The 25,939-nt window shown below is 36.1% G+C and overlaps 3 protein-coding genes across 6 annotated transcripts in view; 1 reads left to right on the top strand and 2 right to left on the bottom strand.

The window, feature by feature from the left end:
* The window catches only part of LOC110099463 (short integuments 2, mitochondrial), a 79,406-nt gene extending 66,458 nt beyond the window's left edge, over positions 1-12,948 (top strand). For 3 of the 4 annotated variants that reach the window (XM_020826629.2, XM_020826637.2, XM_020826620.2), the window contains 2 exons: positions 11,818-12,035; positions 12,474-12,948. In XM_020826629.2, the coding sequence (XP_020682288.1) occupies positions 11,818-12,035; positions 12,474-12,731 (476 nt within the window). In that variant the 3' untranslated portion in view covers positions 12,732-12,948. The remainder of the gene's footprint in view (positions 1-11,817; positions 12,036-12,473) is intronic. The other variant, XM_028694891.1, reaches the window with a different exon arrangement.
* Positions 12,949-16,633: 3,685 nt separating this feature from the next.
* Positions 16,634-17,824, bottom strand: LOC110099507. Its single transcript, XM_020826690.1, has one exon. The coding sequence runs from the start codon at positions 17,822-17,824 to the stop codon at positions 16,634-16,636; it is 1,191 nt and encodes a 396-aa protein (XP_020682349.1).
* Positions 17,825-21,701: 3,877 nt separating this feature from the next.
* On the bottom strand, positions 21,702-23,702 carry LOC110099517. Its single transcript, XM_020826702.1, has 4 exons — positions 23,180-23,702; positions 22,864-23,092; positions 22,061-22,587; positions 21,702-21,970 (listed from the first exon to the last, which is right to left on the bottom strand). Exons 1-4 carry the CDS (start codon positions 23,700-23,702, stop codon positions 21,702-21,704), a joined length of 1,548 nt encoding a protein of 515 aa, XP_020682361.1.
* Positions 23,703-25,939: the final 2,237 nt, after the last annotated feature.

Here is a 25,939-nt window from a genome sequence, read left to right as displayed (position 1 = left end):
GCAAGCTCATCATCACTTTGATTGTCTTCAGAAGAATCTTCATATTAATGTCAAAGTCATCCTCTAACTCTTCTTCATCTATAATATTTTTTTCTTTATCTTTTATATCAGTTAATATTCCATTAGCTCTAAAATGAAACAATAGTAACATACAAAATAATTCATTATATTTAAGAATACCTTTAAATTTTTTTGAAGCTCCAATCTCACTTTGTTTCTTTCTTTTATATATTTGAGTAGTTGCTTCATTGTCTTCTTCATTGACTTGGCTTTCTCCTTCTGCTTCAACTTCACATACATCTGCATTCTTAGGAGTAACCCATTCATCATTAGATTGTAACTCATCAACAAGCAAAGGGTCAATTTCATTCTCAATATTTCCTTGATTTTGCAATTTGAGATGTCTATCTTTCAGTTTTTGTTAAACATAACATAAACTAGTTTGTACATTCGATCTGCCGCCAGTCGATTTCTTCTCTTTGTATGAATTTGATTGAAGATACTCCAATTACGCTCGCATGCAGAAGCCGAACACGTTAGGCTAAGAACTTTAACTGCAAAAGCTTTCAATTCAGGAACATCATCTCCAAACTGAGCCCACCAATGTTCTACATGAAGTCAAACATAGTATATTATATATATTGGTTGAAGTTGAAGACTTGAACATAAATATTAACATTAAAATTATAAATACAAAAACTACAAACACACCAGGAGATCATGTTTTGTAGCATGCTTGTGCTGCTCTAAATCCAAACATTCCCTTCTTCAAATCAAAATCCTCAAGTTGATCATTCACTTTGAGGTAGTCTTCTTCAGAAATGAGTCTGTCCATACATGCATACAAACCAGTTTTCATCTCTTTGTCAACATGAAAATCCTTATCATAATGAAATTGGTGATTTAAATAGTACGCAGCAACATGTAAGTGTTGGTGTAATTGTCGATCCCAATTTTCATCTATAATATCCCATATTTCTTTGTAGGCACTTTCTTGATCTCCTAATTCTTTTGCAATATCTTCTTTAGTCTTATTCATTGCTTCATAAATAAATCTCATAGCCGGGGCCCTCTCACCATCAACCATTCCAAAGCACCTTTACTAATGGTCATGTTGTCTTCAAAGCATAATTTGTACTGCGCCAAAATAATCGTCTTTCATAACAATCTTTTTAACTTGTTTTCCTTCTTGTTTTTTGGCCCATGAACTTTTATCCCACTCTTTAGAAGCAAACATTGCTTCCAAAGATTGTCTTAACTCCTTGAATCTCTGCAATGTTAAATATACAGTAGCAAATCTTGTAACAACAGGCCTAATAATTTCCTTGTCAGTGAATTTTCTCATCAAGCTGAGAACCCAAGAATGATTGTATATAAACTTACTAACAAATTTGGCCTTTAATATGGTTGATTTATGTTGAGGCAACTGTTCAACCTCTCAAGCATTAAGTCAATACAATGTGCAGAACAAGGAGTCCAGTAAAGGTGAGGCCTCTTCTCCATTAACATTCTTCCTGCAGCTTTGTATGCACTTGCATTATCAGTAACAACTTATACTACTAAGGCTTCTCCCACTTCCTCCACAACTTCATCTAACATTTCAAACAATAATTGTGCATCCTTTACAAAGCTTGAAGCATCTACTGATTTGAGAAAAACTGTTCCATATGGATTATTGACCAAGAAATTAAAAATACTTCTATGTCGAATATCTGACTAACCATCTGACATTATTGTCACTCCTGTCTCAATCCAAGTTTTCTTAACATCATCCGCCATTTTTGAAGTTGTCTTAACCTCCTTATTCAGCATCCAAGTCCTCAGCTCATACATGCTTGGAAGTTGTAATCCTCTTCCATAGCTTCCAACATATCGTAACATATTGATCCACGACGGACTCCTAACAACATTAAATAGAATCCCATTTTCATAAATGAATCTGGCGATATCCAAACAAACTCTATTCCTTAGTTCTTTTGTAGTTGTAGGAGGCTGAATATCCTGAGTATTTATGTTTTCGTCGTTATCAATATTTAACATAAATCTATCCATGGGCCCCCGACTGCCTCGGTCAGAAGAAACTAGATGGCTTCCAGTACTGGAACCTTCATGCTGTGATCCATAGTAAGAAGAGTTTCCTATCATCTCTTCCATATTTCTTTTTGTGACCTCCTTCGTGGTGGCATACTTCTTCAAGTAATCAATACATTCTTTTTTCACTTCATCAGGTACTTTTGCACATGGTCCCACATTGACATGAGTGCAGGCTAGACGAGCATGTACCGCTCGGTACCGAGCGGCGGTACTTGCTCGGTACTGAGCGGTACTTGCTCGGTACCGAGCGTGTACCGCTAAGTACCGAGCATGTACTTGTCGGTACTGAGCGGTATTGAGCGGTATTGAGCATGTACAATCTGATGAAGCGAGACATGAAGCAAATAACGGGAAGAAAGATCATTACCTAGCCATGAAAAAAGAACCTTCGATTACAAGAAGCTGGAGAAGAAGAAGCGTGACATGAAGCAAATGACGGGAAGATTACAGGAAGCAAGAGAAGAAGAAGAAATAAATCGTTACCTTCGATCGCCTCCAGCTATGTTCGAACTCGACCGAACTGTGGTTGTCCAAGTTGGCGGATTTCGCATTTTAGTTCTCACCCGAAGTAGAAGCAGGTATATTACCCTAATACTCGACTCTTATACGACTCTCACCGCTCGGTCTATATACTTACAAATCGAAGCGGTGCCTCGTTTCGCTTCGAGGCGTTACGAGCCGAAGCCTACGCCCCATGCGAAATAAGCGCACGCTCCGTCGAATCCAACGAGGCGTAAGCCTCCACGTGCAAATGCTTAGCCTCACCTTAAGTCGCGCCTTAGTGCGTACGCCTCTTCCGCCTTTTTAATCGTTGGAATGGACCCCTCCAGTTGAGATTTTCGTTTAACACGGCCATCATCGGGGTGTTTGGGGTCATTTTCATTTGTTGATTGAACCTTGTCGACCCTATCAATTTGTCGATAGGGGATCGGGTTTCGCGGGCTTTGTGCTTTTATTTGTGAATTTTTCTGGTTGAAGGCCTTATATGAATGTATAAAATAAATATTCCAGTCAATTTCGTGATCGCATATTTATCCGACAATTCGAACCCTGTCTACTCCTATTTACTTGCTTAGGAGGATTGGGTTTTATAGGCTTTATGCTTTGGTTAGTGAATTCTCTTGATTATAGACCTTGAAGACCTAATATGAATGTATTAAAATAAATACACTGGTTGTCACAACCGTGTATTTGTTCAAAGGTTCGAACCCTGTCGACTTCTATTAATCCGCATAGAAGGATCGGGTTTCGTACTTTAATTCACTTATTAATCTGCGCAGCTTCCCTAGACGTCACATGTATACCAATAGCACGCTCGCCAGGACCCATACAGGTTCATGATTGCATTTACCCCTTTGTGTACCTATGTGCATACATGTTACGGTGCACATGTGGGGGCATTTTATTTCAAACTTTGTTTACGCCTTCTGTCTGCTTGTATAAGGGTTGCAGATACGATGGCGATATTATCTGGATGTCATGAGGCGTCTTATCATCTTGATGTTGACTCCCCTTTCTCGTTCACCGGGGAGGTCCTTCTTGAAATCCATGGCCACTGCTTTGAAAGGGACTCCTTTCAAGCTCTTTAGTGTAGTAGACTTGATACTTCTGGTGTTTGCGGATACCAGAGCTATTTTCTTCTTAAGGATAGAACCAAGGAGAAAATTTAGAATACCAAGGAGTTTAGTTCTAATTTGTTCAAACCTCTATTTCATTTTGCCAGGAGGTGTCCTTTTCTATACGTCGAGTTGTCCTCGTACCCAACGTACTCATAGATCTTAATCACCGTCATCGTAGGTGACATCTATACTTCATGTCCATAAGGGTTCGTTGTATTTACGATATACCCATTGTTATTATCCACAAGTGACTCGTGTATATTTATGGGGCCCCGTTGTATCCACTACGACCTCCTGGAAGTGTTCGTAGGAGAGCCATTATTCATGCATCTTATCCACCTTTCACCAATCTCAGGTGGTTATTGATTATATTTGTTTGCAGGGACAGATGTTCCACTATCAATTGTCAGTGTTGCCATCTCAATCTACAGACAACATTGCTTGTGTTTCGAGTTCTTCATTGTTGCATATAGAAGACATTTATACTCTTTACAGTGGATTGATATTATTTGGACTTAATTGAATAACATTATTCATACGCATTGAAAGCATTGTTGCATTCGTATCTTGGTCCTTATTAATGCAAGTGGGAGATACTCGTGCACTTTGCAACTGTCTGTTGTTACTTACAAGTATAGTGCATTTACTTTGTAGGGACTGTTGTAGGAGTCTGTTGCATTCATCAGTATCATCCATTTTGTATTTTGTCTCATGTATTCATAGGTTTTGATAATTGAGGTTTGTTTGTGATTGTTCAGATATTGTGAATGGATTACTGTTCATTGCTTGTATGCATCGAGATTTTGTTCGCCACGAGTCCCCTGCTTGTTTGCTTGTGTTTGTTGTATATCAAATCTCCCCTGCTTGTAGAAGACAGATGCATCTACTTGTCACCGCCTTATTATGGGTTGTATGAGCATCTTAACACTTGTGGTAGACTCAATCAAGTGACATTGTATGAAGATTGCATTTTGCTCCAAACTTTTCAAATACCCCTTTTGAATATGACAAGTTCCTGCAAACAAATTAGTCTTGTTGAATATGACAAGTCCTTTGTTGTTTGAGTGAAATTTGGATTTGTGAGACTAGGTATAAATCCTTGCATATTTGTTTGAGCTTGAGTTCAAGTGCATTTCAGTATCGATTACTCAAGTCAAGTTTGCTGCGGTTCTTGTCAAATTCAGATCTGAGTTCAGTTCGAATGAAATATGCTCCACTGTCAAGTTTGAGTATACTACAGTTTCTTTGAGTTCAAAATTTGCATGATTGTTCAAATCAAGTTATGCACAGATTTATTTGAGTCCTTTATCAAATGCTTATATTTCTTTGAGTTTATTTTTTGTGACATTTTCATCCCATTTTGATTAAGTTCAAAATCTTCGTTATTATAATTAGCATTAATTAATTAGAATTAGTTAACTAATTTTTTTAATTAATCATTTAGAAATAATTATAACTAATTAAAATAATTAATTAAAATTCATTAAAATTAATTAAAATGATAAAATTAATTATAACTTATTAATTAATTTCAATAAATAATAATTAACTAATAATAATTAATAATAATTAAATTTATAAATATAACTAATTAAAAATAATAATAATAATTAATTAATATAATTATAATATAAAATTTATTTTAAATCCCTCTATTCAACGGATTTGCGAGATTTTGGCCGGAGAAGCTTGCGAAGGGAGAAAGTTACCTTCACAGCTAGCAACTTCCGGTCCACTGGAAGGGAAGCCGTCGGATGGGGGGAAAACAAAGCCGGAGAAGCGCGCGGAAAGGGAAAAGTTACCTTCGCACCTAGCGAGCCCCGTTATCAGCTTCGATCAAAATATCGTGACTTCCGGTCGGATAGGATGGAAGTCGGAGGAAGGAAGCCGAGCCGCGCGTGATAGGGAAAAAGGGACCTTCACTGCGAGCGGGCTTCCGTTCCGCTTCCGATCAAAGTGTCAAACTTCCGATCCGACAAAGAAGGGGAAGTCGTCGCTGGAGCAAAGTCGTCGAACAGCACGAAGGAACCAAAGAAGCGGTGGAAGGGAGAAATGAGAGCGAGAGGTCAGAGCGAGAGAGGAAGAGATCGGGAAGCGAGAGAGGGGCCGAAGGCCTCTCTTCTTCGGCTACTTAACGACGCGAAGTCGTGCGAGCGACGTGGGAGGAGGTCACGAACATGTGCGACGTGCGCGGGATGGCTTCGGTAGAGCAGGTAAGAGATTTGATTTGTTTTTTTTTTACGTTTTGGTTTAGGGGTCAACATGACACTCCTACTATTGCTGTTGCTTCCTGGTCTACCAGTTAATTTCGGCTCACTGAAATCACTCTCCTTATCCTTTCCCGCTTGCTTAAAACTCAAATTCATTCTTTTTGTGAGTGCGTGAATAAGGAAGAGTTTTTCATTATGTTCCCCTTTAACACTTGCTACACAAAGTATATATAAGAGAAGAGTGCCCTAACCCAATTGATGTGTTACCACTAATGATGTACATAAGAGTTGCAAATATAAGTTTTCCTATGTCAATATAATACTCCATTTAAATTGAATAATACAAAAATGCCCTATCCCGAGTAACTTCACTAATATTACGACTAGGTAATAATCAGACACAAATAAATTAATGTCAGGCTTTGGAAGTTTGAGTCATGTAAGAGGTAGGGAAATTGATATTTCTGTTGTATTTATTTTTCCAATAAGTTCTATTTGTTCCACACAAGACATTTAGGATGTCATCAGGATTTATAGGTGTATTAATGAAGGCATTATACTCATAAAATTCAAAGTTCCTAAGTCTGTAAACCTTCTTCATGTCTAATAAATCAAAAGGGACCTACTTACCTCGAATATAGTATCTATTATCCGCTGCCTCTTTTCCATTTGCAAAAAAATCACAAACAATATAAATAATAGCAACAATTAGTTCTTCACAAAATCTTTCTCATCCTCGCTTGTATGATTTGCATGAGTTGAGATTGAATCTGAAAACCTTGTTCTAGAATCAATTGTTTGGTTACAACTGAGCTAGCAAATTTAGATTCAACATAAACGGAGATAAATCTGCTCTTATCAAAAGAGAAAGAAGCCCTCTTCTTGCCAAACATCTAAGGGCCCATTCTTCTAGTGAGGATTTAAAAGAAAAGAGAAGAGTTTCAAGGAAATGGAAAGTGTTGAATGAAATAAAAAATGGATCCCTACTTATAGCACGAGGAAGCGTTGCGTCGCTCAATGCAGGAACAAACGACAAAATGGTCAACCGACAAGCGCTATAGTTGTTCAGGCCAGGTGGCGCAGCAGTGTTGATTTTTGGAAATTGGGCGTCGCTTTTGGAAGGGCCACCATTGCGACATTTGACATGTGTTGATGCTACGACGCTTATTTCTGGGAACTGCTTCAGCGCTATAACTGAAATAATTATGATGCTTGATAATGTCGCGACCCTCACATAACTTTAATAATTAAAGTTATAATCATACAATGTACTTTTGACTTTTGGTAAAGACACTTAAAAAAAATTTAATTTCAAAAGCGGATACGCATGTCCGTAAAAAAAAAAAATGCGTCTTATTTAATTCTGCGACTGCGAGCGAGGTTCTCTCATTTTCGAGATGGATTTAAATCTCTTGATGATATGAGAATAATTAGAAATTGCTAATCTTTCACTTGATGGGCTTAAATTAGAAGCTATGATATTTATTGAAGATGATATAGAAGTTCAAAGATAAACCACTAAAGAAGCTAATCATATCATTCCTTCTGTTGAATAGTTGAACCTTCATGTGCTAGATAATTTATGTTTATGCTTTTGTTGTTGTACTAAACATTTAATGCTTGCTTTTATTTTGATATTATACATTACAAGGCTACAAATGATATTGCTTCATTTTTTTTTGTAATTACAAATATTATGCTTTGATTGCTTTCTTAATTTTAATGTATGATTTATAAATTATAATGTCGTGACCGTGCCGTACCTGTATACTGTATTTTTAAGAATTGATGTGTCCTGTATCCATATTGTGTCATATCTGTATCGCTGTATCCGTACAGTTATATCATTTTCTTAAGAACCTAGCATATTTTACTTCTTATGTCTACGTATACAAACTTAATACTTTATTATTCCTAATTGTTTTTGCATTCCTCTGTTGATGCTATGCCTCACACTACGTTTTAACTACACATATAGCCACTATATGCATTAAATAAAGAATGTGATAATATTAAAAACATCATTTCACTTTTAGAGCACAAAAATCTTTATTAGTTCTTAATATATTTTCTGCATCATTAATTCAAAACTAGAGAATTAGCTAGACATGAAAGAAAAGATAAGCAAACACATTTTTATTGAAATTATATAAGAATGAAAATACAAGAGAATGATATCACTATAAAGTATCAATGTGCGACTTTTACACTTTTTACTTAATGCAAGGAGTTACTCTAACATACACTGATTAAATACTCTAATGTTTGTATATAGTACTTTCCTAGTCTCTCTTAGATTGGACTGTACGAGAGATCTGAAGTACTTTAAAACGTATTGAAATTATACAAATAACTGAATAGCCTTACAAAAGGAACACAGACTATTTATAGAAAGACACAAACTAGGCAACTGGCACTGTAGCGCTTGAAAGATTGGCGTCGCAGCGCTCATAAAATGAACTAATGCCATTGCATTGATGCTTTTGCTCTGCCACAGCGTCTGCTAATGTGAATCTATTACTTAGTGAATAGTTGCATTGTTTCACTGGCAGATCGTGTCATTTGGGAGTTATATTTGCTACACCATGGCGCTTTTGACTTTCAAACGTTGCTGACTTTCGAACGTTGCTGTGCCCAAATGACATTTTTTGCGTCAAGGCGTGATAGGTTGTGACACTGAGGCGCTTGAAGATGGTGAACATGGCATTGCAAAGATGACCATTTTGATGTTGTTGCTCTGTCCAATTGAGAAGTTAGCACCGCCATATCAATATTGTAGCACTCCGGCGGTGCCTTTGATGGTGTTGTACGATTTGCATTTTTTAATATTTTTCCTGTACAATATAATTATAACAACATATTTTCACTGAAAATATAGCACAAAATAATACATTATTTACATTTCTCAGGGGGCATTATGAACCCAAAAGTTAAAATGATTTGATGGTTGTTACAATAAATTCATTATGCAAAAATCACGTGATAAATTTTTTTGGAGGCAATTTATTGGGACGCTCGAACCAATGATTTGATAGTGTTGGTGGACTGAGATCTATGATATTCCTAGGACGAAGGAACCATGGAATTTGGATCGGGTCTACCTCTATCCCACACAAATGAGACTATTAAACTTAAAATTACAAAGTAATGCTAAAAGTGACTCATCCTTAATCGAGTGTCCTCTCCCAAGTAGTAGGAGTGATAATTAACATTGAGGGCTTGCGCTCATAAGAAGTAAGGACTCAAACTTAAATAAACGCCCGATATAGACATCGGGGGAAAATCTGGTTAATTAAAATCAATCTACCTTCAGAAAAAAATGGAATCCTGAGCCAGAAGGTAGGATTCATGTTTAAAGCCATTTTTCTTGACCAAACATCCCTAGTATCTGAAACTTAAAACATAAGACAAAATGATAGCAACCACTATAGAATTTTGATCGCCATAATTCAAGTTGACCTTCTACTCCCTCTTGAGTGTATCGAAAATAAGAATATCATTAGCAAAAAAACATACACTAGGGTACATCCTCTTGTAAATGTCTAGTAAGAACATTCATGGCTAAAGAAAAAAGATATGGTGTAAGGTTGCTCCTTGATGTAATCCAATTGAAATAGGAAAATATTTGTTCAAAACACCTTGTGTTGAACACAAGTAACAACTCCTGCATACATATCCTTAATGAATTGAAAATAAGCATTATTAACCCCTTTCTTTTCTAGAACTCTCCATAGTACTTCTCTTGAAACTTTATCATATGTTTTCTCTAAATCAATAAATATCATATGTAGATCCTTCTTATTCTCTCTATATCTTTTCATTGAACCTCTCAATAAATGTATAGTTTCCATAATAGGCCTACCTGGCATGAATCCAAATTGATTTTTAGAAATATTAGTATCACCTAGTAACCTATGATCAATAGCTCTCTCCCATAGTTTTGGGTGTAAGATTCAAAATCCTAAGATGTGGGCTCATGAGGAATCTAGCATCATTATGTGAGAAGAAATTATTAGTAATATTAAAAATGTTGCATCATATGTGCTTAGACAATTAAAAGGAATTTTTTTAGTAATAATAATTCGTGGTATAATCAAAATATGCTAGAAAAGATGAAAAATAAAAAATTTTATTATAAAAATTGATTTAGATAAAGCTCAAAAAACTGAGAAAAAAGGTCTCGTAGAGATCTATGAAAGCAATAAGTGATGCAAATAATTTAGCTTTTAATGATTTATAGAATAGATTAGATACTAAGGAGAAAGAAATATGTATTTATGAGTTAGCAAAGCAAAGGGATATGTGAAGTAAATATTGAGTTCAAGTGAAATGCATTAAAGATGAAAAACAAAAGGTGTTTTTCTTAGAAGAGAGGTAGATGAGATATTTTGATAACATTTTCAATACAGGTTGTGATAAGATGTTTGACTGTAGTGACCTCAGTGCCATAGTTAATAGTAGAGTTTTTTGTTTTTATTGTCGTATTAAGTAAATATGAAGTTGGAGAGTCATTAAAAAAAATATTGTGAAAAAGTAGTAGGATCTGATGATATTCTAAAAGAAATGTGATCAAAGAATTCCTTGGCTTACTAAACTTTTTAATATTTTTGTGAATAGTAAAAAGAAGCCAAATAAGTGGAGGAGAGATTTTGATAAACTTTTCAATAAAGGTTATGATAAGATGATTGACTGTAGTGATCTTAGCGCCATAGTTGATAGTAGGGTTTTTGTTTTATTTGTCGTATTAAGTAAATATGAAGTTGCAGAGTCATTAAAAAAAATAGTGTGAAAAAGTATTAGGATCTGATGATATTCTAAAAGAAATGTGAGCAAAGAATTTCTTGGCTTACTAAACTTTTTAATATTATTGTGAATAGTAAAAAGATGTCCGATAAGTGGAGAAGTGTATTAATTCCTATTTTTAAGATAATGATGATGTATACAAGCACGCTAATTATAGATGAATTAAGTTGATGTGCCATAAATTAAAATTATATGAGAGAAATTCAGCATATGTTACAATGTGATACCAATATTTCTCAAAATCAATTTGGATTTATGCTGTGTAAATCTACTTTAGAAGTTATACATTTGTTGAGAGGTTTGATGGAGAATTGGAGATAGCAAGGAGGATCTACATAGTATATTTATTGATTTAGAGAGTGCATATGATAAAGTTCCAACAGAAGTGCCCTAAAAACTATAAAAATATAGGGAAATTTACATACATACCACTTTATTTTATTCTATTTACATATCTAACACCCAAAACATTAATATTACATGCATACCACTAATATACAACTTTAATATCAAATATACCACTTCTATAATTTATTTTCTACCATTCATACCATTCTATAAACTTTAATATTTCATTTCATGCACCTAAATTTATTCTATGGGTGGTAGTTATGTAATATTAATGTTTTAGGTGTTAGATATGCAAATAGCATAAAATAAAGTGGTATGTATGTAAAACCCCAAAAATATATGAATTTATACATTCACACACACACATATATATATATATATATATATATATATATATATGTATTTATTCTTTGAGCTAAATCGATTTTTGCTAGGTTTCGGTCAATTGAAATTCAATTCGAGACACGCTTGCTTTTTATTCGGCTTTGTTGACTTTTATCTAGGCTTGTTTCGAGCATAAATCTGATCTGATTTTCATGCGAAAAATCAATATGATTTTGAGCAATCTTAAATCTTGAAGCCAAATTTGTAGAGGCCTAATCAAATTACCCAACTTGATAGCAGTAATATTTAATAAATGATAATTGGATATTTTTTTAATATAGCCTCAATTTCCCGAAAAAGCAATGCCATAGCCTTTTTCTGTTATATTTCTTTCTTAAGCATTTACCTAAATGCAGGGGCTGTGAAAGATTCTGTTGCAGGTGAAGTCCGTCTTGCTCATTACTTGTTGGCTGTTCTAAACTTACGCAGAACTCCACTGCATTGGGATCGCCTTTTAAAAGAACGTGCAATTGAATCTGCAAATGAAACTGTTAGAACAGTTGAAAATGTTCTGAAAGACTCTATTCCGAACCGGAGGAATCGCAAGAATGCATATGAAGCCGTGTATATCGAGGTGATGCATATAAACAATATGATTTCTTTTGGAAACGTATAAATCTATATGGCTTATTGACTATTGCACATTCTTGTACGACTTTTTCTTGTCATGCTTTTACTTAATTTTAATCAATTTAATTTATTTTCTATATGAGTTAAAGAACCTCTCTATCAAGATTGCCCATGCTGTGTATTAATAGAAGTGCTGCTTTTGCTTATTCCTACATGCCTATCAAAGTTAAATTTGTCATATATCCTGTCAAGTTTCTTACGAAAACTATAAATTTGAGTTACGAGATATAAGAAGGTAGCAAGAAATTTTGAACCTGATGATCTCATTTGTCTTATAGCAGAGAAATTATGTGCACAGTTAATAACTTCATAATATGAACTTTTGCAATACCCTTTTGTTTATCAGAAACTATTTTATGATTCTTCTCATGTTTTATCACAGGATCTTGTTAAGTCAGTCCAAAAAACTTTATATATTACATTATCAGAGTTTGAGGGCAACTTGGAAGAGGAGAACGAACTAGAAAGTCTCATTCACAAGCAGCTTATAGCACTCCAAAAAACCTTCAGGATTCCTCACTTCGATTCTGATGAGGCTTTCATAAAGGTCTCCAAGAAGCTGTTGATATTATTCAGGGCAGGGAAACTTGGAACCTTCATTCTGGATGATCTTTCAGATGCCTCGAAGCCTTTTTCCTGACACTGTTAAGATTCTAATCAGTATATCAATGCGATGTAAATTTTGTAAATCGCAATTAATTAGTTTTAGCATCAGCCAGGAAGAATCATAGATTCATCTTGCCAAATAAACCTTGATAATATCTATGAATCGCGGATTTAGTCTTGGACGAAATAATTTTGTTTTTGCAGCTTTAGGGCTGATTTCGTTGACCAGAATTGTCACGTTTGGTTAGTTTCTTTTTTATTCTTTTAACCAACACCAAAATTATTGAAAATTGCAGATGGCGACTCAGCCATCAGGCTGAGGTTGAATTGATATCTTTTGAAGTTTTAGAAAAATTTATGAAATATTAATAAACGATAATTTGATGCTGATTTCTGATGCGAGCTAGTAAATAATATTTTAATGAAAACAATTACTAAGAGATGATTCAAAATAAGATATAAAATTACTTTCTCTTTTTTTTTTTTTTTTTTGAAAGAAATGCACCAAAAATGCATTAAAGAGGAAACTAGTAAGTACAATTAGTAAGAGGATCACATTCTTCCTTGATTAAACTAGACAACAAGGAAGGAATGTGATCAAAAGCAAAACTATCAAAAAAGAAACTCTTATCCAATGCTAAAGTAGCACAACAATTTGCTACCTTATTACATCTTTTATTAGTATGGAGGAAAACAACTTTATTAAAATAATTAAGAAAGCACAACTCTTTATTAGGCCATCTATCAACGTACCGTTCACCCTTCTTTAATGAATCTTGAATGAATTTGATCACATTGGCATTATCACTTTCAATGATTAATCCTTTGCATTCCAGCATCCAGCTTTTCAGAATTTCCCTAATCGAGAACACAGCTTCAAGTTCCAATTGAGCAATATCCCAATGAGACCCCTTCTTTCCAAAAGCACTTATAAACCTGCCTTTGTGATCTCTTAAGACCCCACCAACTGCAGCCAAATTAGATTTAAGCAAAGAAGCATCAACATTGATTTTGATCCATTCTTTCGGTGGAGGGCACCAAGTGCTTTGAGACTCCGTTAGGAGATTAGCACCCTAGCAAGAAAGATGAGGACCGGAATTTGAAATGGCTGTGAACATAGCATTAGAAGCAACCAGTGAACTTGGTAAAGCACCCTTCCCATGCTTCACATTATTCCTATTCTTCCATGAATGGTAAACTATATTACAATAAATCTGTACAATTCCAGATTTTTCCTGTGCAATGCATTTTAAACCCTATAAATAACTGTAAAGTGAACTGAAAACCGGGATAGGAATGCCCCATTCAACCATTCTTGCTATAACATCAGTCATATGTTTGCAATGCACCATTATATGCTCATAAGATTCACTTTCATTGCAACCTCTGGGACATAAATCATTAGTTGCAATATTACGGTTCTTCAAGAAAAGGTTAGTTGGAATGGCTGCCTTCCACAATCTCCACCAAAAAACTTCTACTTTCTTCTTAAGCTTCAATTTCTGTAGCCAAGAAAAATAATCTGCATCCTCCATATTAAATTTGTTAATGAGAATCTGCTCATACACCAATGCTGAAACCATCTTTCCTGAGCATTTCTTCATCATTTCCAACTGGTCTTCACCTTCAAAATCAATATGAACTTGACTAATCAAGTGAACCAAATCTGGGTGAAAAAAAATCTGTAACTTCTTGTATTTTTTTTTGAAAGAAATGCAGTAAATTGCATTAAAATCAGAAGAGAAGCTAAGTACAAGTAATAAGGGGATCACATTATTCCTTAATTAAGTATAGCATCAAGGAAGGAATATGATCAAAAGAAGAGATATCAAAGAAAAAACTATTCTCCAAAGCCACAGTAGCACAACAATGTGCTACTCTATTACAATTTCTATAGGCATGGAGAAAAACAACCTTATTAAAGTCATGTAAAAAACAAAGATTTTGATGCGGCCACTTACCCACATTCTCCTTATTATCCTTTAAAGAATTTTGAATGAATTTGATGATATTCACATTATCACTTTCTATGATCAGCCCTTTACATTCCAGCATCCAATTCTTCAAAAATTCTCTAACCGTGAGGACAACTTGTAATTCAAGATGGCCAATATCCCAATGCACTCCATTTTTTCCAAAAAGCACTAATAAATCTTCCTTTGTAGTCCCGGAAGATGCCTCCAATGCCAGCCAAATTAGAACTTGTCAAGGATGCATCTACATTTACCTTAATCCATTCTTTCGGTGGAGGGTACCAAGTTCTTTGGGACTCCCTAGGGAGATTAGTACCCCAGCAAGAAAGAAATGGACTGGATTTGGAGATAGCATAGAACAGGGCAGTAGCAGCAATAACTGAACACGGCATAGCATTCTTACCATGTTTAATATCATTACGACTTCTCCAAGAGTAGTAAACCACAGAGCAATATAACCGAACAATCCCAGGATTCTTAACAGACAGCTTCCTTAAGTTCTCCAAGCAACATTCCAGTGAATGAAAATTAGGAATAGAAATTCCCCATTCCCTCAACTTCAGAATTATATCAACCAAATATTTGCATTTCACCATAATATGCTCATACGTTTCATCAACTTGACAACCTCTAGGACAAAGGCCATGATCTGCGATTTTACGATTCACAAGGAATATATTGGTTGGTATGGCTGATTTACCAAGTCTCCACCAAAACAATTCAATATTCTTGCTCAGCTTCAATTTCTTCACCCAGCTGCAATACTCTACGTCCTCCATATTGCAACTGTTAAGCCACATTTGTTCATAAACCATAGCAGATATCATTTTCCCCGAACCAAACTTCAGCATCTCCATATGATCCTCCTCATTGTATTCAATAGGAATTTGAATGATAATAGAGACTAAATGAGAGCGAAAAGCTCTTTGTAACAGATCATAGTTCCACCTGCCATTGTCTAGAATCAATTGTTGTACATTCATACCTTCCAAAAAATCGTTGTCCACAAAGGTAGGCCAACGACTTAAGCATCTATCAAGCACCCAAGTATCATTTAAGATGCTAATTTTTTCTCCTTTCCCCACCTTCCAACGAATAACCATCTTCAAATTCTTGCCTCCATCCAGTAGGATTCTCCAAGCATTTGAGCTGTTATTTCTGTGAACTCCATTCATTACATTATTCCCATACTTGCTCTCCATGACACGGTGAAACAAAGAACCATGCTTTTGAATAAAATTCCAAGTCACTTTGGATCTTAAAGATCCGATTCTCTGTAAAGGCGAGTGTAAGCCCAAACCTCCCATATTACTAGGCTTGCAAATATCATTCCAAGCAATGTAATGCATCCCCCTAGTGCCATCTTTATTATTCCAAATAAAACTTCTACAAAGCTTCTCCAACTCATATAAAAGCTTCTTAGGTACCAACATCCCATGCTATCGTAAGCTTGTTCCATATCAAGCTTAACTGCCATCATCCCTTTCTTATTTTTTGAGATCTTGAACTTATGAAAAATCTCCTGGGCAAGCAAACAATGTTCAGCAATAGATCTGCCATGAATGAAGGCAACTTGTTCTTCATAGATCATTCTATCCATTCCCTTTTTCAATCTATTAACAATCATAGTAGCCACAATTTTATAATTGGTTTGACAAAGGCTAATGGGCCTATAGTTGGAAGGAAACAACGGGTTCCTAATTTTAGGAATTAGGACAATCAACGTATCCTTCCAATCCTTATTCATATGGCTTGAGCTTAAAAAATTTCTAACAGCCTTCCAAAGAGTATCCCATATGATATTCCAATAGCATTTGTAGAATGAGGAAGTCACACCATCCGCACCAGGCGACTTGTTGTTCCCTTGCTGAAATACCGCAGTCTGCAGCTCATTTTCAGTAAATTCAGCATTTAGTAAGTCCATGTCTTCAGCATTCAACTTCTGATTTTCCATAATCTGAGGCTAGCCCGTGACTTCACATTCCCTATACTCCCACTTTTTCTCAAAGAATTTGGTGAAGACTTTCTCAATTTGATCCTCATCCATATGCACCTTATTAGCTTCATCTTTGACCTGGAAGATACGGTTCCCATTTCTTCTGGCAGTCGCAAAATTATGAAACAACTTAGAATTTGTGTTGCCTTCCTCATGCCACCTAGCCTTGGCCCTTTGATTCCACCATGTAGAAAGTCTTTTCATAGTGATATTGAGTTGATGAACCTTGTTTCTAAGTAAAAACAAGTCTTCAGCAGACCAATTGTTATTCAATGCTTCTTTGTTTTGCAATTCAAGGATCTCTTTCTTCAAATTATCCTTTAAAGCATTCAAATCCTTGCACTTATTTCTACTCCAGAAAAACAAGGATTTTAAAGTACGATTAAGTTTTCTCCTTAAGACTTCATACTCATTACCTTCATCTTGTTTCTTCCAGGAATGATAAACTATGCTTTTAGCCGCCGGATAGGATCTCCATGTGTCTTCAAACTTGATTGTTCTTGGCTTAAAACGTATTCTATCATCCATCTTGAGCACAATTGGACAGTGATCAGACGCCATCCTCGCCAAATGCCTGTTTACTGCCAAAGGAAGCTTCTGCATAGCCAAGGAGTTCAAAATACATCTGTCTAACCTCTCCCATATCCGAGAGTTACCTTCTTTGTTATTACACCATGTGTATCTTGGCCCAACAACGCCAATGTCATGGAAGTCTGAATTTACCATGAAGCTCTTCATATCTCTCGGTCCCTTGGAAAACAGGAACCTCTTACCACCTCTCTTTTCTTCTTTATTTAGAATACAATTAAAGTCACCCCCAATAATGGAAGGACTAGAATTCTCCATGCGCCTCTCCAATTGACTCCAAAGATCGCCTCTCTCCTTGTTGCAACGGCTTCCATAAACCGTAGCAATCTTCCACATTCCTAAGAAGGGAATCGAAAGATTACCAATAATCAGTTGGGAAGAAGCTTCACACACCTCAAAAGACACCAACTTAATGTTCCACAAAACCAAAATACCACCAGAAGTCCCAACAGCGGGTTGGTGAAAGTAATCCCACTCATTGCCCAAAAGGCAATCCACTTCCATTCTACCAATATTAGACATCTTTGTCTCCATAAGCCCAATAAAGAAAACATTCTCATCTCTAACCATTTCCTTAAGATATAGGGAAGCCTCTTTCTTCCTTGCTCCCCTACAATTCCAAAAGAGAATTGTAGACATAATTAACAAGGTATAGAAGATCTTCCCCCACTATTGGGGTTCAACCTTCCATTCCTCTTCTTCTTCTCACTATTCATAGGTCCCAATGACTTTAATTCTTTGGCTAATTTAACCTTGACATCTTCACTAACATGATTCAAACAAAGTTAACTTTTGGTTCCATATTTTCCATGCCTTTGTCAATCAACTTGTCATTGCTATCATCTTTAACCAAAGATTCATTATCATTCTCCTCAACCAAAACTACAAACCGATTCGTTGTCTGTTCGAACATACCAGTTACAGCAGTTTTCCCAGAGACTTCATCCGCCTTGTTACTGTTACATTCATCCTGCACTTTCTCCTGGACATCATCAAGCCGAACATCCATCTGACCAGCTGGCTTTTTCAGTTCTGTCTTCCTTCCAATATTCTGCTCATGATTGTTTACTGCATTACTTCTTCTACCTCTTTTATTCTTGAATTGGACATGAATCCATGGACCATATTCAGTGCTCACCACCGAAAGCTCATTGTTATTTTTCACACAATTTTCCTGCCCATTATCTGATCCCATATTCTTCAATGACTGATCTTTAATCACCATCTTGACATTCTCTGGACAAGTCTTCATATCATGGCCTACCCTTCCGCATTGGTAGCACATAAGATCAATCTTTTCATACTCCACCTTTTGGAAAAATCTTCCAGCCGAACCTTCAACCCATGTACCATTCAAGAGTTTTTTCTCTAAATCAATTCTCACACAAACACGTGCAAATTCACGTTTACTCCAACGGAAAGTATTCCCATCTACATACATCGGGGATCCAAAGCAAGAAGCAATTCTAGCTATGCTATCTTCATCCCAGCAATATAGAGGTAGGCAAGGTAAACGGATCCACACCGGTGCCGATATACCCTTGAACGAGTTTGGATCAAAAGCAGGAGTCCACCTATCCATTCCGACAATTAATCCATTAACGTACCATGGGCCCCCATTCAAAACTTCATCAACCGCCTCACACGAATTGAACGAACAGAGTATCCAATCCATTCCAATTGAAGTCAAGTGAAATTTGCCATATTGGTTCCATTGTCTACTTAGTTCCGAGCTGCACACAGAGAATGGAACTCCATTCCCCAGAACTTTGAGAACAATAGAGTTCTTCAAAACTCTAGCATTTTCCGCTTCCCTTTCCGCATTCAGTTTAACAGCCACACCATCATCAGAAAATTGCAACAGATCTTTGTCAAAAGCAATCTTGATTGGTTTCGGTTTCGACCAGGCCTCAACAACTTCGCCCATAATTTTCACATTATCTTCCTTCCGAGTTTCCAAAGAGGCAACTCCACCCCCCACATTACGCGCCTTTTTTGCATCAAGAACCTCGGAAAAATTTCTCACCCATAAAACCAGATTTTGAGAGGCCGAAGATTCAACATTCATCGAACCAGGTAGATCTTCAACAGTCAAATTTACTCGGGCATCCAATTCATCCATCATCACATTCTTTCCTTTACCATCAACAGATTCTTGACGGCTCACCGGCTTGCCTCCTTCCCGAATCACTATTCCATTAGACTTCCTATCGCTGGACCGAAGAGAACCAGATGACCGTGGAACAATCATGGATACCGGCTGGAGGTGCCGATGATCCACCGGCGCAGTCACCATCGATAGCGGAAAGCCCGCGAAATCCAATTTTGAAAGCCAGGAAGAAGATTCTCTCTCTAGAATTCTAACCGAAGCTTCTCTCTCTACAGATAATAACACTCAAAATAAGAAAAACTGTAACTTCTTGTAATCCCACAAGCCGTTACTAAGAATAAAATGCTGTACATAAACCCCATCCAATGAATTGCAATCAATGAATGTTGGCCACCTGTTGAAACATCTATTAAGAATCCATGTATCATTTAGAACATTAACCTTATCACCCTTCCCTATACTCCACCGAACAACCATCTTCAAGCATTTACTACCATCAACTAGAATTTTCCAAGCTGTTGAATTTATTTTCCTTTGAGCACTATTCATCACATCATTGCCATATCTTGCCACCATAACACGATGAAACAAGGATTGTGGTTTATGGATAAAGTTCCAAGCCAATTTGGAACGAAGTGAACCGATTCTGTCAAGTGGGGAATGAACCCCCAATCCTCCATAACATCTTGGTTTACAAATATCTTTCCACGCCACATAGTGCATACCTTTACTTTCCTCCTTTTTATGCCAAAGAAAACTTCTACAGAGTTTCTCTAACTCATATAAAACCCTCTTGGGTACCATAGAATGAGTTACTAAAAAATTAGGCATAGATAACAAAGAGCTGTCTATAAGAATCAATTTCCCACCTAAAGAGAGGGACTTCTTAGTCCAAATGTTGAGTTTGTCCGTCACATTGCACAAAATATCTTGAAAATCAGCCATTTTAACTCTATTAAGAGTTATCTTAACTCCCAAATACTTCATTTCTTTAACAACTTTGAAACCAAGAACTCTAGCAATCTTGTTTTTCATAGAATATCTAACAGCCTTTCCAAACATCATTTGAGATTTGTTAACATTTACTTTTTGCCCAGTCCACTTGCAAAAGTCATCCACAATATTCTTCAATTTCTTTGCTAATTCCACATTTGCATTAGAGAAGAGCAAAACATCATTTGTGTACAATAGATGTGTAACAACAGGACCTCTAGGAGAAATCTGTATACCAAGCTTTTGTCCCCTTTGCATAATAGAATTTGATAAAAGTTGAGCACATAGGATGAAAAGGTAAGGAGATAATGGGCATCCTTGACGGAACCCACTATGAGCATCAATCCAACTAGAATTCTTCCCATTGATAATTATGGAAAAACTAACATCTACCACACATTCCATAAGAAGTTTAGAAAAAGCAATAGGAAAGCCATACCAATCTAGAACATACCGAAGAGAAGTCCAACTCATGCTATCATAAGCTTGCTCCATGTCAAGTTTAATAGCCATCAATCCCTTCTTATTCTTTGAGATTTTGAATTTGTGAAACACCTCTTGAGCCAAAAGACAATGATCTGCAATAGATCTACCATGAACGAATGCCACTTGTTCTTCCGAAATAAACTTTGAAATAATCTTCTTCAATCTATTAACCCTCATTGTAGCCACAATTTTATAGTTGGTTTGACAAAGGCTAATAGGCCTATAATTTGATGGAGTCAAAGGACTATTAATTTTAGGAATCAAAATAATCAACGTCTTCTTCCACTCCTTATGCATATGACAGGATTTAAAAAAACTATTAACAGCCTTCCAAAGAGTATCACATACTATGCTCCAATAGCTTTTGTAGAATGAGTAAGTAACCCCATCTAGTCCGGGAGATTTGTTGTTTCCTTGCTGAAAAACAGAGTTTTGTAGCTCCAGAACAGAAAATTCTGCATTAAGAATCATGATATCTTCCTCAGAAATTTTCTGAGATTCAAAAACTGCAGGCCAATCCGAGATAATGCAATCCGTGTTTTTCCATTTTTTTCCAAAAAAAATGGTAAAAACCCTTTCAATTTGTTTATCTTCATCACATACATTATTTAGCTCATCTCTGATTTGATTTATTCTATTCCCATTTCTTCTAGTCGTTGCATAACAATGGAACAAATTGGAATTTGTATCACCTTCTTCATGCCACCTAACCTTAGCCCTTTGATTCCACCATGTAGAGAGCCTCTTCAATGTGACATTAAGTTCATGTACTTTACTTCTTAAAGCCACCAGGTCATCACCCGACCAATTCACTCCCAATGCTTCCTTATTTTGAAGTTCAAGTATTTATTTTTTCAACTATTCCTTCAAAGAATTTAAATCCCTGCATTTGTTCTTATTCCAAAAGAATAGAGCTTTAAGAGTGCGACTAAGCTTTCTTTGAAGAATCACAGATTCATCTCCCAAATCCTTCTTGTTCCAAGAGTGAAAAACAATGCTCTTGGATGCTAGATAAGACCTCCAAGTATCTTTAAATCTAATATTCTTAGACTTGAACTGCACCTTCTCATCCATCTTAAGAACAATTGGACAATGATCCGACGCCAATCTCATAAGATGTCTAGTAACTGCTAACGGAATTTTCTGAATAGCAATAGAATTAGCCAAACACCTGTCTAACCTCTCCTAGATACGAGAATTCCCCTCCTTGTTGTTACACCAGGTGAATCTTGGCCCCACAAATCCTATATCATGAAAATCTGCATTCATCATAAAACCTTTCATCTCCCTAGGTCCCTTAGAGAATAAGAATCTCTTCCCTCCTTTCTTATCTTCTTTGTTGATAATACAATTGAAGTCTCCTCCTATAATAGAAGGAATGTCATTTGTCAAATGCTTTTCCAATTGTTTCCAAAGTTCACTTCTCTCCTTGCAACATCTACTACCATACACACTAGCAATTTTCCAAGTTCCAAGAGAGGGAACTAAAAGATTGCCAATAACCACCTGAGAAGAAGCTTCCAAAACATCAAAAGACACCAACTTGCTATTCCAAAGAACTAGAATGCCACCAAAGATACCAACAACAGGATAATGAAAGAACTCCCACTCACTGCCAATAAGATAATCAATCTCCTTTCTATCAATGCTAGATAACTTTGTCTCTATAAGTCCAACAAAGAAAACTCCATGTTCCTTAACAACTTCTTTCAAATACAAGGAAGCCTCCCTTTTTCTTGCTCCCCTGCAATTCCAAAATAAAATGGAAGACATTTCAAAAAAGTAGAGAAGATCTGCCCCCACTGTTGGGGTTCGACCTTCCAACCTTTTTCTTCTTCTTGTGATCTATTTCAACCGGTCCTAAGGATCTCAATTCCTTAGCTAACTTGACCTTGGCCAAACTAATTTGAGAGCCCAAAGCACTACGATTTTCTTCAACAACTGTTACAGCATCATTTTTTCCCACGGCTTTATCTTCTTCAGCATTTAACTCTTCATTTTCATCCACACTTTCTCAGACAATGCAGCATATCTGTTATTTGTAAGAGTCTCACATTTCTCAGCAACCGCAGTAAAATCCATCATATTAACAGGATTTTGCAATAGAGTCCCCTCAGCTACTTCAGCATGTTCCTTAATCTCATTCATGCCCTTCTCATTTTCATATGTAATTGTTTCAATTGAATCCACCTGATGATTACTGGAAACTCTATTCTCCTCAATATTTCCCTTCACATTTCCACCTTTTCCTGCCATCGCATTCCTCCTGAATCTTCTATTTTTGAATTGAACATGAATCCAAGGTCCATATTCAGCATTGATTATTGAATTATTACCTTCAGCATCAGGCTTTAATCTTTCACCCGTACCTTTGTCAGTCAACTTCTTAGATTGATCCTGGATACCAATCTTCACATTATCAGGACATGTTTTGGACTCATGCCCCACTTTACCACATTGGTAGCAAAATAAATCAACTTTTTCATACTCCACCCTTTGAAAAAATCTTCCAGCTATTCCTTCCACCCAAATTCCATTTGGCAGTTTTTTCTCCAAGTCAATCTTGACGCAAACACGAGCAAATTCACGCTTACTCCAGCGAAACGTATTGCCATCAAGGTACATTGGTGATCCAAGACACGAAGCAATTCTTGCAATACTGTCTTCATCCCAGCAATACAGAGGTAAGCACGGTAATCTAATCCAGATTGGAGCAGAAATCCCTTTAAAAGAATTTGGATCAAACTCAGGCGTCCACTTGTCCATCCCCACAATGCTCCTATTCACATACCACGGGCCTCCGTTCAAAATTTCATCCACCACCTCACTCGACTTGAATGAACACAGAATCCAGTTCATCCCTAATGACGTCAAATGGAAACCACCATATTTGCTCCATTGTCTCCTTAGTTCTACACTACACACTGGGAATGGCACATTATTCCCCAGAACTTTGATCACAATGGAATTTTTCAGAATTCTCTGCCTCCTTATCTTCATTTAACCTGATAGCAACTCCATCTTCAGAGAAATCAATCTGTTCTTTGTTGATCGAGATTTTGATAGGCTTCATCTTCATCCAAGCATCAGATATTTCCCCAATGACATTTCGCTCAGAGGAATCAACAATCCTATTTATAAGATTTACATCTTTAATCTAATTCTTAGAATGAGCCGCCAAATTACCATTTTTTCGTCCTCTTTCAGGATTTATTTCGTTTTCAATAGTCCGTCCACCGAACGAACCAAGAACGCCCGAATAACTCTTCACCCTCAAACTGATATTATTTGAAGCCGAGAAATCAAATTTACCAAAACCTGGATTACTCAGGAAATCACCTTCTTTTTGGATTTCACAAACATCTTCTATAACTTTCTTCCCCTTACCTTCAACATGTTCTTGACGACACACCGGAGCGACTCCTCTAATTACAATACCAAGCGATCCTTTGCCATTGACTCTTGGAGAACCAGATGGCCGTAGAGCAGCCATATTCACCAGCAATTACCCGCCGACGATCATCCGATGATCGTTCGACGACAGAATTCCAGTCGCTGAAAGCCCGCGAAAAACTAATTCGAAAAAATAGAGGTTTCTCTCTCTATAAAACGCCCAGAGCTTCTCTCCATAAAATTACTTTCTCAATAAAATAAAATTTTATAGCAAAATGACTTTATTTTTTAAAATCTTAATTTTCTTGTTTAATTTAATTTTTAATTTTAATAATGATTAAAATTAATTGAAAACGTTCATCACATTTATTACATTTATTAAGATGTCAAACAATAAATGTTAGCATTGATCATGTAGGAATAATAAGAGTTATAAAATATGAAAAAGAGTGTAAACTCAATATATACTTGTTTCTTATATTGATTTATCTCAACTCTTCATGTTTCTTGAGAATTTCATTTCCTGTCATCTTCTGCTCCAAGCAAATAGGAGAAGTCTCTCTTTCATGTGTATTGCAAAAATAGTTACACCTCTTTTTCTCGAAAAACATGACTATCTTAGCCCATTGGTCAGATTCTACGGCAAAAAAGTTTTTTTACAACAATTGATCTTTACAACAAAGCCAAAAAAACAAAGTTTTCAGCTTGAGACTGAAATTAGAGGATTTTGGAATAAGTTTTGGAGAAAAAAACCAATGGAGCAAATTCTCTCATGGTTCTCTCAAATCTCGAAAGAAAAGAATTGTAAAAGAAATTTTTTTAACCATGACTCCAAATATTTTTTCGCAGTTTTTTCTAAAAAAATCTGGTTTTAGGGATTTTAAAATATTTTTTAATGCAAAGTTAGCAGAAATGTGGGCTAACTTATTACAATCTCTATTAACAAAATGGAAAAGAATGTTACCAAATCCATCCAAAAATGATAGGTCTTCTATCTCTTCTTCATGACCAAACCGATGTTCTTTATTCATAGATCTTTATAGAAGTTTGATAATGCTAAAATTATCTCCTTCTATAATCAGTCCCTTTGCATCCAGCATCCAATTAAAGATGAAATTCTTCAATGAATGGATGGCCATTAGTTCCAACGCTCCATTATCCCAATGAGTGCAATTGAGTCCAAAAGCAAGTAAAAATCTGCCTTTAGAATCTCTAAAAATTCCACCTATACCTCCATTGTTGTTACTAGTTAAAGCTGCATCAAGATTAACCTTAATCCATTCCGAGGGAGGGGGTGCCAATAAGAAATCAGCTGTGTTGGCTGGTTAGCATCCCAGTGATCCATGAATAGATTGGAAAAAGAAATTGATGCATAACTAATAGCTTTGCAGGCAATGTAGTTCAATCTCCATTCATTTTTTTCATGCTTGATTAAATTCCTACTCTTCCATGAAAAATAAACTAGAGAACAATATAAATTTGCCATTGATTTATTAGTCACTGATAACCTTTTCAAATGATACTTACAATCACTGGCAGAGGAGAACACCGGACATAGGAAACCTCATTTTTTAAGAATTCCAATAGCTTGCTGCAGTTTAGAGCAATGTACCATGACATGATCAGTATTCTCTTGTTCAATACATCCTTTAGGACATAAATTGTGTCCCAGTAATCTTTGATTCATCAGGAATCCATTTGTT

The sequence above is a fragment of the Dendrobium catenatum genome, unplaced genomic scaffold (genome assembly GCF_001605985.2).
Source record: "Dendrobium catenatum unplaced genomic scaffold, ASM160598v2 fragScaff_scaffold_589, whole genome shotgun sequence".
In the NCBI taxonomy this organism is placed as follows: domain Eukaryota; kingdom Viridiplantae; phylum Streptophyta; class Magnoliopsida; order Asparagales; family Orchidaceae; genus Dendrobium; species Dendrobium catenatum.
This window is presented reverse-complemented; position numbering and strand designations above follow the sequence as displayed.